At 34.2% G+C, this 21,461-nt stretch overlaps 1 protein-coding gene across 1 annotated transcript; it reads left to right on the top strand.

Annotated features, from left to right (window-relative positions):
• Positions 1–15,422: 15,422 nt before the first annotated feature.
• LOC127135358 (salicylate carboxymethyltransferase) lies at positions 15,423–17,110 on the top strand. Its single transcript, XM_051062091.1, has 4 exons — positions 15,423–15,549; positions 15,630–16,034; positions 16,167–16,421; positions 16,508–17,110. The coding sequence occupies exons 1-4, from the start codon at positions 15,475–15,477 to the stop codon at positions 16,883–16,885; spliced, it is 1,113 nt and encodes a 370-aa protein (XP_050918048.1). The 5' UTR covers positions 15,423–15,474; the 3' UTR covers positions 16,886–17,110.
• Positions 17,111–21,461: the final 4,351 nt, after the last annotated feature.

The raw sequence follows: 21,461 nt of genomic DNA, 5'->3' as shown, positions 1-21,461 counted from the left end.
AAATAAAAAATGAGTATGTTTAATTTGTTTGTTTGTATGCATAGAATATCGGTTGAAGATGAAGATGACTCTTTGTATATTCCTGGTTTCGTATTTTGAAATGATGCATCTATGAATTATTTATATGTATTCAAGTTGGAGGCAAAAGGGATGCAAAAGATTTAAAAAAAATCATGAATTTTTGGAAAAATGCATCGTATGCGTCGAACTTTGTAAGTCATGTGTCGACACCTTTGAAGCATGTCTCGACCTGTATAGGTCATGTGTCGACTCATAGAAGAAAATTTTCTTCTATGTGCCGACCTAAAACCCCTCTTTAGTCGGCACATTAAACAGACGATACAAATTTTAAAACTCATCAACATGTGTCGACTCATACCTTCCATGTGTCGACTCATAGAAGAAATTTTTATTCTACGTGTCGACTTGTATGCTGCATGTGTCAACACATGTAGAAACAAAAGCTACAGACTTAAAAACTTAACAACATGTTTCGACTCATACAATGTATGTGTCGATACATAAGTCAGTGTCTTGTATAAAAACACATTTTTCCATGTAGAATCATTTCTAACCTTTTCTAAATCATTTCCAAAATGTTTTTATGCTTCCTAATTCTAAGATGCACATTAATACTCAGAGGATATCGTCCAATATACATAAACTCTAAAGTATCATAGTTTTGACATCATATAAAATATATCTAACGAGAAGTTGCACTCACATACTCCCCCTTTTTGATGATGGCAAAACTTGTGTTTTTACCAATTATAGAACACTTATTATTGTCTTCATATGTTACAAAGCCTTTCTTCCTTGCCACAAAGCCAATGAAATAGGGAGATGTCACTTGTCATATGTCTTGAGCATCCACAAACGAGAACCCATATTCTCTTCATAGAGCCAAGACATTTATCCTGTAAGATCAATAAAAAATTCTAGGTACCTAATCTTCATTGGGTCCTTGAGGGATAGTGAAATCTTGGTTGCATTTAGACAACCATTAAAAACACCTTTAGGAATACAGAGTCTCCTAAACTTTCATTTTTCAATAGTGTGACCTTTCTTGCAACAATAGTGACAAGATAAATTGTGATGAACTGTACTTTTGATATTTGAATCCTTTTGAACATATATATACTTTTCATATGAAGGGTTCAAAGACCATTTAAACTTTGATGGATCAATAGCAAATGTAACCTTTGGTTGTAATGCCTTGTCCAATTTAGCTTTAAGAGTATTTATCTCTTTTTTCCAAATGTGACAAGTTTCACCACCAAACAATGAAGGTTCTTCATCCTCATTATTATCTTTTTGAATATCTACCATAGATTGCTTAAGAGCTTCCATATTATTTTCGGTTTCTAAAACTTTAGCTTCTAAATGTGAAAAGATTCTTTTATTTGAAGCTAACTTTTTAAAAGCGTCTACGGCTTCTCTATGTATATTTTCAAAAGCTTTTTGTAATTGAGAATAAGACAATTCATTAATAGATTCAAGTTTAGAATGACTTATATTCTTCTTATTCTTTTTGTTGGCCATGAAGCAAAACTTGGCCGATTCGTCACTTGAACTTGAGTTGTCATCACTTGAAGAATCACTTTCTCTCTCCCAAGAAATATATGCTCTTTTAGACTTTCTATATTTCTTGTGATGGCCTTTCTCTTTGTCTTTCTTGATCAATGGATAATTCGTCTTATAATGACTGAATTTTTCATAATTGTAGCATGAACCTCTATATTTATCCTTCTTATTCTCATCTTCCTTTGAGGAGTACGATAGCCTTCTAAAATTGATTAGGTTCTTGTCGGAGTGCTTGACACCATTTTTCCTTATGTACCTATGGTACCTTTTGACAAACTACTCCATTTCTTCATCATCAGAATTATCGTCATCACTTGTTTCACAATCACTTTGCTCATTGTTTTAGGACTTTGAACTTGAATCCTTTAGGGCAATAAACTTATTTTCTACCTCCTTTCCCTTTCTTCTCTCCTTCTTTATTTTCTTCTCATGCTTTTTCTCATGTTTTTCCAAGCAAGTAATTTCTTGCTCATGTTCTTCTAGCTTGTTAAATAAAGTTGTGAGATCAAGTGTTCTAAGATCATTCGCTTCTTTTATTACGGTGAACTTAGGTTGCCATTCCCTATTAAGACACCTCAAAACTTTATTAGTAGCCATATCATTGGAAATAAGCTTACCTAGAGCATTCAAACGATTTATAAGATGTGTGAACCTCTTTTGCATGTCGACAAGGGTTTTACCATGCTTCATGTGAAATAGTTCAAACTCTTGAGTTAAGGTATTGATCATAGCTTGTTTGACTTCATTAGTTCCCTCATGGGTAACTTTTAATGCGTCCCACATAGCTTTGGCGGTTTCACAATGGGAAATGCGATAATATTCATCAACACCAAGTGCGAATATGAGAATTTGTATGCCTTCTAATCATGTGACCATAATTTTCTATCATTATCATTCCATTGTGCTTCCAGTTTTGGTATGACGACACCTTCACCATTGGTCATTGTAATTTGATTAGGACCATTGGTGATGACATCCCATACACCCTTATCAACTTAGTTGATATAGATACTCATATAAGATTTCAAATAGCCATAGTTTTTATCGGTAAAGATGGGCGCTATATTTTATGCCCTTTTAGGTTCGGTAGTCATTTTCTAATAAGAAAATATTGAAGAACATAATTAACTAGAGCTCTTGATACCACTTGTTCGACGAAGACGACTTATCTGGAGGGGGTGAATAGATCCCAAGTTAAAAAAACTAACAAAATTGTTTTGAAAATTTTAATGGTTAGAGAAAGTGACCCGAATCGAATCGTCTAAACTGAACCACTATCGAGAAGCTCAGATATGTGTATATGAAAACCAATTGATGATAATGATAGACAAATCAATCAATACATTTAAAAGAAACAATTGTTTAAATGATATCACTAAAGATGGATGCTATTTCCAATGACAAAATACATAAAAACATAATTGAGGCAAATTATCGAACACCTTGTGTGCAATCAATTTCGTTTATAATTTTCTATGGTTTTGTTGATTTGAAAAAAAATACAATCTAATGTATTGTAATAAACACAATAAAACTATTTTCAAAATGTTATCAACAAAAGTTTAACCAAACGTATTGATCGCACAATATACAAAATTCAACAATTTGCAAAAGAAAAGGATTTAGATCTCTAAAGAAGAAACGAGAGAACTAAACACATAATATATTCATACTGAAGATGATATATGTTTATGACTCTCGTTGTTTATACCTCTTTTGTTAAGGACTCTTTGTTAAAGTTATGTTTATGTTATTTAGACAAGTGAAATTAAAAGTTACAGCTAAAGCTATATATATATATATATATATATATATATATATATATATATATATATATATATATATATATATATATATATATATATATAAAAGAGAAACATATTCATTTCGGTTGGAAAAAAAATAAAGGTGAAAAATGACATATTTTTAGATTAAAAATAAAATATTTAAAAAGACATCATTTTTAATGAGATAAAAACATAAATTGACACTATTAGAATTCGAAACATATACGCCGAATAAGTTTACCCCTCAATTTTCAAAATGACCGACAAAATATATTATATATTTTAAAAAAACATAACGCTTACAAAAATTAGACCTCAATTTTGGATAAATAAGATGAAATCGTTATTATTAAATTATTATTTATAATAATATATTTTCCAAGTTATTTTTTATATATCAATGATAAATATTCATTTCATATTTTTTTATAATAATAGTGATAAATATTTATTTCACGGTTTTATTTTATGTTTTTCAAATATACTTTTAATATTTATCCTGGATCATATTTTGTGATTTTTATCAGTGAACATTTGTCCCATATTTTATTTAATTATTCTCAGAGACAAATATTTGTTATATATTTATATATAAATCAATGATAAATATTTATTCTTTTTCATTTGGATGGATCAAATACAATGCTCATTTGTTTAAATTATTACTGAAATACTAAAATTTATTGATGACTATTATGCATAAAATAATAAAATGAAAAACGGTATCTTTTAATTGATAATTAGAAATTTAGCTGAATCTTTAAAATGTTCGAAAATGAGATATGTTCTATTTTAAATTAGTTTTAAAATAATTCGTAAGTTAATTATTAAAATCTATGATAAAATTAAATTAGTATAAGAAATTATTTTGATGTGTTATAATTATTCTCTTTTTTATGTTAAAGATATTAAAAAATATTAAATTTTAATCACATTCATTTGTTATGTATATAATTTTATAGTCAATTATTTTTATTTTTAGTTATAAGATATACAAATTAATTGATTAATGATAATATGATGTTTATTGAAAAACACAATAGATGAATTGATTAATTTAATTGATTAAAGATGATATGATATTTAATTATTAATTAATTAATTGATCGATTGATTAATGATTAATTTATTTATAAACATTTATCTTTTGTATTTTTTAATGAACTCAAATTAATTAATTAATTAATGAGAAATTCTATGTGAATTAAATATTAAATTTCAAAATTAATACAAAAAATGAGAAAGTTTTTATTGAAAAAATATGTAATAAAAATCAAATGAAGACAATAGCATATAAATGAGATACATGTCAGAACCAAAAGCTAAAGGGAAAAGGCTATAAAATAAATCTTGGTGGTAATGAAATTTCTCAAGTTTATATATGATAGCTTTGATGAATTCACGTTCATGAAATCAACACAATTTATTCATAGAAGTGTTGTTGATTTTGGCTCACATGGCTTCTAAAGTACAATGACCGAAAATCAACGCAATTTATTTCTTAAAAGCTGTGGTTAAAATATATATATATTTGTAATTTTTTAACCATTTATGTTGCTTTTAATATAAAGAGTTGTAAATCCATTAAAATATATTTAACTTTTCATCAACAAAACTTTTCTGAAGGAATATAAAGTATTGGGAAGGAATTGAGTAATACAAATAAAGGTATCAAACAGAAAAGGCAATTGCCATACAGGGACCGAAATACACCCACCTTTACTTATGACTTGTCCCCTAAAATTAGATATTCACGACAATTTTTTTTTGTCTTCCAATCATGTGACCATAACTTTCTATTATTATCATTCCATTGTGCTTTCAGTTTTGGTATGAAGACATCTCATATGTAACACCCCGATAATAATAAGATAATTATTTAAATTGAGTTAATAATATATTTATTAATTTATTTAAATAATTGGAATTATTATTATTATTGGAATATTATTAGGATTATTATTATTGGATTATTTTTATTATTATTGGAATAATAATTATTGGAAAATATAAAAGTTGGAATTTAGTAAAAAGGGTTATTTTCACGTGAAAAGGAAAAGGAGACAGAGAAGTGGAAAAAGGAAAAAGGGCAAAGAACCAGAGAACGAAAGTTGAAGGAAGGAAAAGCTTGGAGCTCAGAGATTGCCGGATTAACTCAGGTAAGGGGGGTTTATCATCGATTAATGGGTATTATGGGATAATATGTGATGGATAGTGAGAAACCATTGATTTGCCTCTGATTGGATGATGTATGATGAATTTGTGAACTTTTGGGATGAACGAAATTTGGATTAAAATTGAAGAAATTCGTAGGAATTAGAGGTAGAAAGGTTAGCAATTTGTGAAATCGAAAGTGTATGATTCGTGTTAGATGAGATGAATGAATTGTGTGTAAAATTTGGACTGTCGAAGGTTGAATTGGATAGATCTCGTAGCAGAAAAAGCCATTGCAGATCTGGAAATTCTGGTTTCTGGTCATACGCGTATGGCACTAGGCAATACGCGTATGATATGGCTGGTACGCGTATGGATGAGGCCTTACGCGTATGGGTGAGGAAAATGATATTTTGAACGTAGATTTGTCTCTGTTGGTACGCGTATGGGAGAGTGGTACGCGTAGCATACGCGTATGAGGCAGATGATACGCGTATGGGTTGGGCGAGGAAATGCGCCATACGCGTATGGGCATAGGTAATACGCGTATGGGCAGGGTTGTGATTTTCCTGAGCTGTTGTTGTGCAGTTTTTAGCTGTTCAACTGAGTAACGTAATTCAGCTGATGTATGATATATTAGGGATCATTTCCCGTTGTTTTGAGTAGTATAGGCATTAGTAGAGTGTGTTAATGCTGTGATTGATTAGGTGGTGTGACATGATATAATTATGTGGTGAATATGTTGATGATGTATGATGATATGCGTAATGTTGTGAATGTATTGATCATGTCTGAAATTATGTATGGACTGTTTTATGGCTTAGAGTGTGAGCATAGGTCCATTGTAGATTGTTGATGATGATGTTGCATTGCTAGGTGAATTAGCATGCATATTGTGGCCTTTATGGTGGTAGCTAATTCCCATGGTGAGGAATTAGTGAGTTAGTCATTTTGGACTGTTGTTGATGTTTGCATGCTAGGTGAATTAGCGTGCATAGCATGGCCCATTTGGGGTGGTAGCTAATTCCCATGGTGAGGAATTAGTGAGTGAGTCACTAGGTCTCAAATAAGTGGGACTAGTGGGCTTGGTAGCCGTGCCTGGATTTGGACGGTGAGGTTGAACTATATGTTCACGAAGAGTCGGTACCGCATGCATGGAGTCTCATTGCATAATATGTGTATGGCGTATAATATGAATGGATGTATTCCAACATTATACGTGTGTTTGTGTTGATGTCGAGTACAAGCATGAGTTGCATTTGAGTTGAATATGATATTTGATGTGATGTGCCGTTACTGAACGTATGATCTGATTAGGGTGATTAATGTGTTAAATTACTTAGCATTACATAATGTTTTATAATGCTTATTATATCGATTGAGGAACTCACCCTTACAACTATTTTTCAGGTAACGAGCAGTGATTGAGTAGAAGCTAATGTTCGGAGTCTAGTGTAGTCTCCTTAGTGGGTCATGCTCTGATAGATGTAACATCGGGAGGGGACATTTTAATTGTGTTGTTGATGTTTGTTGAACCAGTTTACATGTAGCATGTTACATGTTTTGAATGATCGATTTGATCTCTATCCGCTGCGTATTGTGCAATACTTTATGTTTTGAGTTAAATAATGAGCATGACTAAATATTATGGTGATTGGTGTGAAATAATTGTGTGACACCCTTGATTGCATGTTTACTCTGATTTATCTTTGTTATTTTAATTAAATATTTGGGATATTTTAGAAGGGTGTTACATTAGTGGTATCAGAGCATAGTCGGTCGAGTCGAGTCGTAATTATTCTGTTTCCCTGTACGTGATAGGTGTTGTGTAACCCTATCAGTACTTATTGTTTTAGCTTGTTGGGTTTTCAGAATAGAGATGGCTGGAAGAGGTAGAGACGATGCTGCGATTGATGAGGCTCTGGGTATGCTAGCTGAAGTACTTGGAGGGAATCCGAATGTTGTGGGAATGGGAGCTGCTCGTCAACTGAGTGAGTTCCAGAAGAACAATCCTCCAATGTTCAAGGGAGCATATGATCCAGATGGTGCTCAGAAGTGGTTGAAGGAGATCGAAAGGATCTTCCGAGTGACTGAGTGTGCCGATAACCAAAAGGTCAGGTTCGGTACGCATATGCTGTCAGAGGAAGCGGATGATTGGTGGGTTGCTACCCGCACTGAGTTGGAATCTGCTGGGAATGCTGAGAGCACTTGGGCTGTGTTCAGAGAGAGATTCCTGAGGAAGTACTTTCCAGAGGATGTCAGAGGAAAGAAAGAGATAGAGTTCTTGGAATTGAAGCAGGGCAACGGGTCTGTTACTGAGTATGCTGCTAAGTTCACAGAGCTGTCGAAGTATTACACTCCCTATAATGAGGCTGCTGGAGAATTTTCTAAGTGTGTGAAATTTGAGAATGGGTTACGTCCCGAGATCAAGCAGGCTATTGGGTATCAGCGGATCAGAGTATTTTCTGACTTGGTTGACTGTTGCAGGATTTTTGAACAGGATTCCAAAGCCAGAGCAGAGAGCTATCAGCAAAGGGTTGATAGGAAAGGCAAGAGTCAGAATGATCGTGGAAAACCGTATGCAGCTGGCAAAGGTTTTCAGAAGCAGAGTGGGATGAAGAGGCCTAGTGGGGGAGACTCTAGCGCCCCTGCTAAGTGTTACAGATGTGGTCAGGCTGGACATCGTATCCATGAGTGTACCAGTAATGAGAGGAAGTGTTTCAAGTGTGGAAAAGGTGGTCATTTAGCTGCAGAGTGCCGGTCGAAGGCTGTGACTTGTTTCAACTATGGAGAGGTGGGTCATATCAGTCCACAATGTCCTAAGCCGAAGAAGGAGAATCAGTCGGGAGGCAAGGTCTTTGCTTTATCGGGTTCTGAGACTTCTGCAAATGATCGTTTGATCCGAGGTACGTGTTATATTAATGGCTTTCCTCTTGTAGCTATTATTGACACAGGTGCGACTCATTCCTTTATATCTTTGGATTGTGCTGTGAAACTTAAGTTAGAGATAACTGAGATGCTTGGTAGTATGGTGATTGATACTCCTGCGAAGGGTTCAGTGACTACTACTTCAGTTTGTTTGAATTGTCCTTTGAGTATTTTTGGTAGAGACTTTGGAATGGACCTTGTGTGTCTTCCACTAGTACAGGTTGATGTTATCCTGGGTATGAACTGGTTGGTGTTTAACCGAGTCTATATCAACTGTTTTGATAAGACTGTGATCTTTCCTGAGATTGAGGAAGGGAAGAGTTTATTTCTATCGGCAAAGCAATTGAGTGAGGAAGGGAAGAGTTTATTTCTATCGGCAAAGCAAGTGAGTGAGGAAGTAGCAGATGGGGCAGAGTTGTTTATGCTGTTAGCGACCTTGGAAGCTAAAGATAAACTGGTGATTGGTAATCTAGCCGTGGTGTGTGATTTTCCTGATGTGTTTCCTGAAGAAGTGAATGAATTGCCGCCAGAGCGTGAAGTTGAGTTCTCGATTGATTTAGTACCTGGTACTAGGCCGATATCGATGGCTCCGTACCGTATGTCTGCTGTTGAGTTAACTGAATTGAAGAGTCAGTTGGAAGATCTGTTGGATAAGAAATTTATTCGTCCGAGTGTGTCACCGTGGGGTGCACCAGTGTTATTGGTTAAGAAGAAAGAAGGTACTATGAGGTTGTGTGTGGACTACAGGCAACTGAATAAAGTGACGATCAAGAATCGGTATCCTTTGCCGAGGATTGATGATTTAATGGATCAGTTGGTTGGTGCGAGTGTGTTCAGCAAAATAGATTTGAGATCTGGGTATCATCAGATACGTGTGAAAACTGAGGATATTCAGAAGACTGCCTTCAGAACAAGGTATGGACATTATGAATATTCTGTAATGCCTTTTGGTGTGACTAATGCGCCTGGAGTATTTATGGAGTATATGAATAGGATTTTCCATCCGTATCTAGACCAGTTTGTTGTGGTGTTTATTGACGATATTTTGGTGTATTCGAAATCTGAAGAAGAGCATGCTGAGCATTTGAGAATGGTTTTAAGAGTTCTACGAGAAAAGAAGTTATTTGCTAAACTGTCTAAGTGTGAATTTTGGTTGGAAGAGGTTAGTTTTCTTGGTCACGTGATTTCAAGAGGTGGTGTTGCTGTTGATCCTTCTAAGATAGAAGCGGTATCTAAGTGGGAAGCTCCGAAGTCAGTTTCTGAGATAAGGAGTTTTCTTGGACTTGCAGGTTATTATAGGAAATTCATTGAGGGATTCTCTAAGTTGGCGTTACCGTTGACGATGTTGACTAGAAAGGGGCAAGCGTTTGTTTGGGACTCAAAATGTGAAGAAGGTTTCCAAGAGTTAAAGAGAAGGTTAACTACTGCTCCTATTCTGATATTACCGAGTTCGTCGGAATCATTTGAGGTTTACTGTGATGCTTCATTGTTGGGTTTGGGTGGTGTGTTGATGCAGAATAAGCAGGTTATAGCTTATGCTTCGAGACAGCTGAGGGTTCATGAAAGGAACTACCCGACACACGATTTAGAGTTGGCAGCTGTGGTATTTGTTCTGAAGTTATGGAGGCATTACTTGTACGGGTCAAGATTTGAGGTTTTCAGTGACCATAAGAGTTTAAAGTATTTGTTTGATCAGAAAGAGCTGAATATGAGACAGAGGAGATGGTTAGAGTTTCTGAAGGATTATGACTTTGGTTTGAATTACCATCCGGGTAAAGAAAACGTAGTGGCTGATGCATTGAGTCGGAAATCATTGCATATGTCGATGTTAATGGTTAAGGAATTGGATTTAATTGAGCAGTTTAGAGACTTGAGTTTGGTGTGTGAGAGTACTCACAATAGTGTTAAACTGGGAATGTTGAAATTAATGAGTGGTATTCTGGATGAGATTAGAGAGGGTCAGAAATCCGATGTGTTTTTGGTTGATAAGTTGACTCTAGTGAATCAAGGTCAAGGTGGTGAATTCAGAATTGATGAGAATGGTGTTTTGAAATTTGGTAATCGGGTGTGTATTCCGGATGTTACCGAACTTAAGAAGAGTATTCTTGAGGAAGGACATCGTAGTGGCCTGAGTATTCATCCTGGAGCTACGAAGATGTATCATGATTTGAGAAAGTTATTTTGGTGGCCGGGAATGAAAAGAGAAATTGCGAGTTTTGTTTATTCTTGTTTGACTTGTCAGAAGTCAAAGATTGAGCATCAGAAGCCGTCTGGGCTAATGCAACCGTTGGCTATTCCAGAGTGGAAGTGGGATAGTATTAGTATGGATTTTATTTCTGGTTTACCGAGGACAATCAAGAATTTTGAAGCTATTTGGGTGATTGTTGATAGATTGACGAAATCGGCTCATTTCATTCCGATCAGAATGGATTATCCGTTAGAAAGATTAGCTGAGTTGTATATTGAGAAGATTGTAAGTTTGCATGGTATTCCGTCGAGTATTGTTTCGGACAGAGATCCTAGATTTACATCGAAGTTCTGGGAAGGTTTGCAGAGGGCTTTGGGAACTAAGCTGAGATTGAGTTCTGCATATCATCCGCAGACTGATGGGCAGACTGAGAGGACGATTCAGTCACTAGAAGATCTTTTGAGGGCTTGTGTTTTAGAAAAGGGAGGTGCTTGGGATTGTTATTTACCTTTGATTGAGTTTACCTACAACAATAGTTTTCATTCGAGCATTGGTATGGCACCGTTTGAAGCTTTGTATGGTAGGAGATGTCGGACACCTTTATGTTGGTATGAGTCCGGTGAGAGTGCTGTGGTTGGACCGGAGATTGTTCAACAAACTACGGAAAAGATTAAGATGATTCAGGAGAAGATGAGGATTGCTCAGAGTCGTCAGAAGAGTTATCACGACAAGAGGAGGAAGTCACTTGAGTTTCAAGAGGGAGATCATGTGTTTCTTCGTGTCACTCCGATAACTGGGGTTGGTCGAGCTTTGAAGTCGAAGAAGTTGACACCTCGATTTATTGGTCCTTATCAGATTTTGGAGAGGATAGGGGAAGTAGCCTATCGTATCGCTTTACCGCCGTCACTTGCGAATTTGCATGAGGTTTTTCATGTGTCTCAGTTGAGGAGGTACATTCCTGATCCGTCGCATGTGGTCCAAGTAGATGATGTCCAGGTGAGAGATAACCTGACTGTTGAAACATCACCTATGAGGATTGAGGATCGAGAGTTGAAGCAGTTGCGGGGTAAAGAGATTGATTTGGTGAAGGTAGCTTGGGGAGGACCAACAAGTGGCAATGTAACTTGGGAACTTGAGAGCCAGATGAAGGAGTCTTATCCTGAGTTATTCACTTGAGGTATGTTTTCGAGGACGAAAACTCTTTTAGTGGGGGAGAGTTGTAACACCCCGATAATAATAAGATAATTATTTAAATTGAGTTAATAATATATTTATTAATTTACTTAAATAATTGGAATTATTATTATTATTGGAATATTATTAGGATTATTATTATTGGATTATTTTTATTATTATTGGAATAATAATTATTGGAAAATATAAAAGTTGGAATTTAGTAAAAAGGGTTATTTTCACGTGAAAAGGAAAAGGAGACAGAGAAGTGGAAAAAGGAAAAAGGGCAAAGAACCAGAGAACGAAGGTTGAAGGAAGGAAAAGCTTGGAGCTCAGAGATTGCCGGATTAACTCAGGTAAGGGGGGTTTATCATCGATTAATGGGTATTATGGGATAATATGTGATGGGTAGTGAGAAACCATTGATTTGCCTCTGATTGGATGATGTATGATGAATTTGTGAACTTTTGGGATGAACGAAATTTGGATTAAAATTGAAGAAATTAGTAGGAATTAGAGGTAGAAAGGTTAGCAATTTGTGAAATCGAAAGTGTATGATTCGTGTTAGATGAGATGAATGAATTGTGTGTAAAATTTGGACTGTGGAAGGTTGAATTGGATAGATCTCGTAGCAGAAAAAGCCATTGCAGATCTGGAAATTCTGGTTTCTGGTCATACGCGTATGGCACTAGGCAATAGGCGTATGATATGGCTGGTACGCGTATGGATGAGGCCTTACGCGTATGGGTGAGGAAAATGATATTTTGAACGTAGATTTGTCTCTGTTGGTACGCGTATGGGAGAGTGGTACGCGTAGCATACGCGTATGAGGCAGATGATACGCGTATGGGTTGGGCGAGGAAATGCGCCATACGCGTATGGGCATAGGTAATACGCGTATGGGCAGGGTTGTGATTTTCCTGAGCTGTTGTTGTGCAGTTTTTAGCTGTTCAGCTGAGTAACGTAATTCAGCTGATGTATGATATATTAGGGATCATTTCCCGTTGTTTTGAGTAGTATAGGCATTAGTAGAGTGTGTTAATGCTGTGATTGATTAGGTGGTGTGACATGATATAATTATGTGGTGAATATGTTGATGATGTATGATGATATGCGTAATGTTGTGAATGTATTGATCATGTCTGAAATTATGTATGGACTGTTTTATGGCTTAGAGTGTGAGCATAGGTCCATTGTAGATTGTTGATGATGATGTTGCATTGCTAGGTGAATTAGCATGCATATTGTGGCCTTTATGGTGGTAGCTAATTCCCATGGTGAGGAATTAGTGAGTTAGTCATTTTGGACTGTTGTTGATGTTTGCATGCTAGGTGAATTAGCGTGCATAGCATGGCCCATTTGGGGTGGTAGCTAATTCCCATGGTGAGGAATTAGTGAGTGAGTCACTAGGTCTCAAATAAGTGGGACTAGTGGGCTTGGTAGCCGTGCCTGGATTTGGACGGTGAGGTTGAACTATATGTTCACGAAGAGTCGGTACCGCATGCATGGAGTCTCATTGCATAATATGTGTATGGCGTATAATATGAATGGATGTATTCCAATATTATACGTGTGTTTGTGTTGATGTCGAGTACAAGCATGAGTTGCATTTGAGTTGAATATGATATTTGATGTGATGTGCCGTTACTGAACGTATGATCTGATTAGGGTGATTAATGTGTTAAATTACTTAGCATTACATAATGTTTTATAATGCTTATTATATCGATTGAGGAACTCACCCTTACAACTATTTTTCAGGTAACGAGCAGTGATTGAGTAGAAGCTAATGTTCGGAGTCTAGTGTAGTCTCCTTAGTGGGTCATGCTCTGATAGATGTAACATCGGGACGGGACATTTTAATTGTGTTGTTGATGTTTGTTGAACCAGTTTACATGTAGTATGTTACATGTTTTGAATGATCGATTTGATCTCTATCCGCTGCGTATTGTGCAATACTTTATGTTTTGAGTTAAATAATGAGCATGACTAAATATTATGGTGATTGGTGTGAAATAATTGTGTGACACCCTTGATTGCATGTTTACTCTGATTTATCTTTGTTATTTTAATTAAATATTTGGGATATTTTAGAAGGGTGTTACATCATACACCCTTATCAATTGAGTTGATATGGATACGCAAGAACTAAAGATGATATATATTTATGACTCTCATTGTTTATGACTCTTTTGTTAAGGGCTTTTTGTTAGAGTTCTGTTTATGTTATTTAGACAAGTGAAACTGAAAACTACAACCTAAAGCTATATATATATATATATATATATATATATATATATATATATATATATATATATATATATATATATATATATATATAATTAATTAAATATATTTTTTCACTTAGTTTTAAAATAATGTATAATTACAATAGATTAATTTTTTTTATCTCTATATATTTGTCTTAATTATTTTGACTTAGAACTTTTATACCTATTTTAAAATTTTAAATTAATTAAATATATATTTAATTTTATTTTATCATTGTTTTAAAATATATAAATTAAGAATATTATTTAATATTTATATTTTAATTTCTTAAGAGTACAATCACAATTTTATATTATAATATTAAATATAAAATATAGATAATATCCATTCAACATATTAAATATGAACGTAGATAGTTAAAATATTTATGTTTATTTAAAATTTATTATAATAAAAATAAATAAAATATATATTTTTTATTTTATAAAAAGAATTGTTTAATGAAAAAGAGTATTGTATAAAAGAATATTTTAATTTTATAAAAATAAACATTAAATAAAATAATGGATGAAACATAGTGTAAAATTAAATTAAATTATTATCAAATAAAAATTATTATTGAAATATTAAACTTTATTGATGGCTATTATGGATAAAATAATAAAATGAAAAACTATTCATTGAAAGTGTTGTTGATTTTGTCTCACATGGCTTCTAAAGTACAATGACCGAAAATCAACACTATTTATTTCTTAAAAGCTGTAGGGTTTAGGGTTTAGGGTTTAGGGTTTAGGGTTTAGGGTTTATATATATATATATATATATATATATATATATATATATATATATATATATATATATATATATATTATATTTTGTAATATTTTAACAGTTTATGTTGCTTTTAATATATTTAACTTTTTATTTAGTTAATCATCAACAAAACTTTTCTGAAGGAATATAAAGTATTGTAAATCCGTTAAAGTATTGTGAAGGAATTGAGATGATACAAATCAATTGCCATACAGGGACCGAAATGCACCCATCTTTCCTTATGACTTGTCCCCTTTAGATATTCACGACATTTAGTGTCGAGAGGAGAGGTAAAAAAATAAAAAACTCCCAACATAAATAAATAAGAAGACGTTAATTAGCGATAATATATAAAATGGTAATTTAAAAAAAAATAGTTTATATATTTATAAAAAATAAGTTATTTGGGTAAAAAATTTAATAGGATTAATAAATATTAAGGAATTACTTACAGTAATATTGTAAAAAAAGAAAAATAATAATATCCACTAAAACAATTTTTGTTTGCATCCCTCACACATCTATATATACATGTGTGGCATGGTTCTAATTAAATGCAGAAAAGCAAAATAAAAATAAAAAGACTGAGAAAGAGTGAAAGAAAAAATAACAAACATGAATGTATCACAGGTTCTGCACATGAATGGAGGTGTTGGAGAAGCTAGCTATTCAAACAACTCCTTACTTCAGGTATATATATATGAATTCTATTTTTTATTATCTGTTACGTAAGTGAGATGTAGCGAATTCTAATCGTTTTGTACTTACAGCAAAAGGTAATTTCTTTGACAAAGTCCATTAGAGAAGAAGCCATAACTAGTCTCTATTGTAGCACATCTCCAAGAACCCTATCAATTGCAGACTTAGGTTGCTCTTCTGGACCAAACACTTTGTTGGTGGTATCAGACTTTATCAAGGTTGCCGAAAAGCTTTGTCGAGAGAGGAATCATGAATCTCCGGAATATAATATCTTCTTGAATGATTTACCGGGTAACGACTTCAACAACATCTTTAGATCTCTTGATAGTTTCAAAGAGAAACTACGCGGCGAAATAGAAACTGAAACAGGACCATGCTATATCTCTGGAGTTCCTGGTTCTTTCTATGGCAGGATTTTTCCTAAGCAAAGCTTGCATTTGGTTCATTCATCTTACAGTCTTATGTGGCTATCTAAGGTTTAATTGCTTAGCTTTTCTCTCTAACTCTTATTTGTTATATATATATATATATATATATATATTTATGCCTTTAATAAAAATTTTACTCTAGTAAATTTTTACAATTTTGTTATGGATGATTTTTTTTAGGTTCCTGAGAATATAAACAACAATAAAGGCAACATTTCCATGGCTAGTACAAGTCCTGGAAATGTACTCACCGCTTACTACAACCAATTTCGAAGAGATTTTTCGCTATTTTTAGAGTGTCGTGCAAAGGAAGTAGTGGAGGGAGGTCGCATGATTCTAACATTTTTAGGAAGAAAAATTGATGATATGTGTAGCAAAGAAAGTGGCTACATCTGGGAGCTCATGGCTATGGCTCTTAATGATATGGTCTTGGAGGTAGATGTCACGTCCTAAATATATACAAATTTATGTGTATTACGTGCATACAGTATTAACTTTTTATTGATTTTTATGTGCATTAGGGAATCATAGAAGAAGAGCAACTTGATAGTTTCAACATCCCTCAATACACTCCATCTCCATCAGAAGTGAAATTGGAAGTTCTCAAAGAAGGATCATTTACTATGGATCGATTGGAAGTTTCTGAAGTGAATTGGAATGCTCTTGATGAATGGAATGATTTTGCATGTGAGTCTCATAAGTTTGAATCGCTCCATGATGGTGCATACAATGTTACACAGTGCATGAAAGCTGTTTCTGAACCTATGCTAGTTAACCATTTTGGAGAGTCTATTATTGAAGACCTTTTTAATCGCTATCAAGAAATTTTGATTGATAGGATGTCCAAGGAGAAGACTAAGTTTGTCAACGTCACCATATTATTGACTAGAAAGCCCTAAGAAAAAAAGTATAGTTACACAACTATCCCAAAACATCTTTACTCAGTTTATAAATACATATGAACAATCAAACACTATTCCACTAATTAAGATAAGATATATGGAATAAACTTCGTCTTAATCTTTTATAATTTGTTTTGTTTGTCTAGTTAATAAAATATTTTAGTGATTAAAATAAACTAAAGGTACTATGGTCAATATGTGCTAGTACTTAATTATTTGTAATGTATGTCCAATGGTATATTTTTTCTTTTTTGAGCTTCTTTGGTAAAGTCACTAAATTGACTTCAATTGGCCAATAGAAAAATAGGGGAAGCCCTATCATCGTTATCATGCTATCATTTTTTATATGAAAATTTTATTTATTGATTCTCCATTAAATTAATATTAATTTATCAATTAAAAAAAACTTTTATTTAAATTTAATTAGAAAAACTATTTTATTTGATAAATTTAATTTTTCAATTGAAATACCTAAATTCCTAACCAATCTATTTGTCCTCCATCTTCTTCTTCGTTATCCCAAATCATCATCCATGTTCCTTCAATGATGCAAACTGAAAACTTATTCGTCCTCTTCCCTCGCCCAATTTCGTATTTGTATTCCTATTCGATTTATAGCTTTTAGAGCCGACGTTAATTGGCTCCATATTAGTTATGTTGTTCATCCAATGATATCAGTATTTTTCCATCTTCGTTGTTCAATTCCCTCATCCAACGGTTGAAAGTTATTCCCTCATTTCACAAGTAGTTGTTTGTATCCAAACCTTTATATTTTCTCAAAATTAAATTGATTTGAGTTATTACACAGAAACGTTCGATTTGGATATTAAAGTTTTGTTCTTACTAAAAACACTAAAATTTTGATTTCTCTGTTGCAAGGCAGAGAGAGCCTCAAATGATTGACTAAATGTGTCTGTAATTGGTATCAGGTAGTCCCCTTTTCTCGTTTCTTCACGTACTTTATACAGGATCGTTTCTTGCCTCAAACAATCATGAAAAGTCCTTTCCTCTTCCATTCAGCATTCAAAGCGTAGATATTGTCGCCGCTTTACCATTCAATTTCACTTCTTAATGTCTAATAACATGCATTTCATTATGGTGTCGTTATGATCTTTCACTTTTCAAAATCATTTCCAGATGATGTCCCTTGGACCATTATCCCGGTTCATCTGTGTTCAGTACCCAACGAGGCGAGACTCTCCACCTTGGTCCATCAGGACTCTTAACCCGACACTATAATGACTTTAGAGGCCATGCTACATCTCGGATCTCTTAAGCAAATATGTGCTCTAGCTTTTACTAATACTTAACTTCCACTCGAACAATTCCTACTTTATATCAACTTCTTCCGTTTTTACATATCGACTGGCCAACATAAATTTTCGGGATGTACATAAGCCCCCTGAGCATGAAATCTGAAAGAGATAAATGTTCGGACAAAAGAAGCCTGAAACATTTTCTGTCACTCAAAGGGTCGAGATACAACTCAGACCCAACATATTGTTTTCTGTGTTATAGACATGACCTAGTGATGTGGGCAATTATGGCAAACATGAGAACGTATCTTTGCCAGATTTTCTCTTTCTTCTGTAATGATGATTTTTATGGGGATTTATTTTTCTTCAGAAATCTCAAACGCCTCACATTTGGAAGTCGTTTAAAAGGGACTTCCTTTTATTTAAAGCTTATCCCTTTGTCTTCTTGCTAGCTTTCCACTGAAGTAACTTGTTTCTCTTTCAAGACGATTTCTCAACTTCCAACCATTCTTCAATCTCATGTATTTTTGCTTCTTTCTCTTTATCCACTTTTCATTCTCTTAAGAAATGACCATTATACATGAATGTGAATGATGGAAATGCGTTAAAAACCCTAAATATCCAAGAAAAGAAAAATCTATGGGACTTACGCATGAGAAAATGTAAGGATTCCCTAGGCCAAGCTGAATTCAATTGTATTATAAAGGAGTTTTACGGCGATAATAACGCCTCTTTTAATGATACTGATTCTGAATCTTCTTCATTAGGTTCATTAGTAGAAGTGTTGATGGAGATTGCCGACTCCTTTGATCAAGAGGTGATGAGCTATGATCATAGCTCCATTGTTGAAGTAGAGATTGCTAAACTTCGATCTTTGAAGAACATCTCCTCAATAAGAAACGAGGATGATGTTGTATTGGAGCCATGTATCATAGGGGAAAGTGTTTGTATAGTCCGTCTTAGAGGATTCAAAGATGAGTATTTCCACTTCTATGCAAGTGTATTAGAGGATTTTAAAATCAATTTACCCTTTACCGATTTCGAATCCAACCTGTTAAGAACCCTAAACACTGCTCATTCCCAACTCCGCCCCAATGGGAGGGGGTATCAAAGCTTTCAAAATCATCTGTGAAGCCATAAGCATAGAGCCCACCATAGGCTTTTTTTTCTCCTTCTCGGTAAAAGTTTTCTTCAAGTTTACACTACCACCTATAAAGGCGGACCAACATGTCCTCAAGTATTTTATGCATTAGATGGGTCCCATATTCTTCCTATCTATTGGACTGGAAACTCACTTCCAATGTTTGGGTTTGAATTTGATAAACTAAACACCCTAGAAATCAAGTCTTTGGCCATATTAGATACCTTTCGTATGATGAAGGTCCATGATCTATTGCTTTTACCAGAGGAACAAGTCTTTCCTTTTTGGATAATATTCATCTATTTTCCTTTGCATTATACATTGTACTTCATTTTATTTTCCTAGCTCTCTTATTATCCTTTATGCAGAAAAAATGATTAATTTGTCTATGAAAGAGCAGAAAAAGCTGATGTTGGAAGCCCTAGCGGCAAGAAGATAAGCTGACCAATCTGTGACTAAGTCAGACTTGTTTGATTTAGAAACCTGGAAATTAAAAAAGATGAAGGTAGCACCAACTAAAATAGCCCCAAGCATTTCTGAGCCCCAAATCTCAATCATCCCGTCTCCATAAGACTTTTGTCCGAACTCCCCAAAGAAGATGAAAAATTTGATGAGTGACAAAGTTTGCAGAGCCGAATGGGAAATTTCCTCTTTGATGCATGAGGTTGGTGGAAGTGACCAAACCAAATCATCAAATGAGTATAAGTTCTGGGGTAACAACTTTGACATATTGAAATTCCTCTAGGACCATCTGAATGCCACAGAAGACGTGAACAAGGTGGAGACAATATGTCGACAAAAACTGACCTAAAACATTAATTCTTATCTGATGAGATGTGTTGTCCTGACCCGAGACTAGTTTGAATCTGGGAACGATTATGAGCGGAATGAGATCAAGCTTAACCAAGAGATCAATCAGTTGAAGAAACAACAGAAGACGCAAGTGGATAAAATATACGACCTGGAGAAAAAATTGCTGAAAGAGAAGTCAAAAAGGGGAAAATCAGAGGCTGAGAATCAAGAATTGCAATCCACTATCAACAAGCAATCCGAGGAGATGAAATCAACTCGGGAATCAAGTGACCAATTACAGAAAGCTAAAACCTATGTTTATGCCTCCACCCCAGGCTTGATTTTTCCGAGATGGACTTTGTCAAAGTTGTGGTGGATAGTCGCCTCGTGGACATGGAAGAAACCGAGCCTTCTCCCGCGGATGATCTGACCAAGAAAGGTCGTGCTAAAGACACCAAACCCCTAAGTCGTTGATGAGGACAAGAATGAAGAATAATCTTGCTTCTATTCCCGTTTTTTTAGTCATCCCTTAGGATGTGATTTGTAATATTTTTCAGAATGATGACCGCTTTTCCTTTCTGTTTTGTACCCGGATCCTACTGTGATCTATAACATTTATGAGAATCCCATGTCTGATTTCATGCTACTGGTTGTCTTTTTTTATATAACTTTATCTTTATAACTATGCATTCCTATATTAACCTCAATGATCCCATTATACATTTTTCTGAAATGTATTCCATTGCGTTCTTTTTATTGCAAGATTTACACCGCTCACAAACTTTGCGTTTGCTTCTATTTCTATAGTAATTCTCTTTACTTCAATTATAGAACCATTTTATTCAAGTTTCCTTGAATATAAAATACTTGCTCTTTCTCTCAACATGAACCTCTTTTAATTGATCCTTAGGTAACTCCACATTTCCATAATAGTCTCCTACTAACATTAAATCTCTGACGAGTTATTCTGAACCCAGTATCGCTTCTAAGATTGGGTATACTTGGTTTATCTCCAACCCTTCGTCTGGTGCATACATGTTTCACTTGGATACTATGTCACGAGACAAATGTTTCACTTAGTCACGAAAACAACCTGACAATTATTCACTTGGATACTATGTTATGAGATAAATGTTTGATATTGTCTTCAGAGGTATTTCGAATGGTTGGACTAATCTTAAGGTATCAACTTAATTCATATACATGTAATTTATGTATATTTCTTAAGGTAATGTTTTAATTGTTAGCTTATCATAATTTAAATTTTGTTCTAAATATAGGAGTTTAGCGATAGATCATCATTCTCACAAGAAGATATAGATGACATCCGATCACGTTGGGCCAATGTCTTCTTATCTTGTTATGAACCTTAACAACAATAGTT

Source organism: Lathyrus oleraceus, chromosome 4 (genome assembly GCF_024323335.1).
Source record: "Lathyrus oleraceus cultivar Zhongwan6 chromosome 4, CAAS_Psat_ZW6_1.0, whole genome shotgun sequence".
In the NCBI taxonomy this organism is placed as follows: domain Eukaryota; kingdom Viridiplantae; phylum Streptophyta; class Magnoliopsida; order Fabales; family Fabaceae; genus Lathyrus; species Lathyrus oleraceus.
This window is presented reverse-complemented; position numbering and strand designations above follow the sequence as displayed.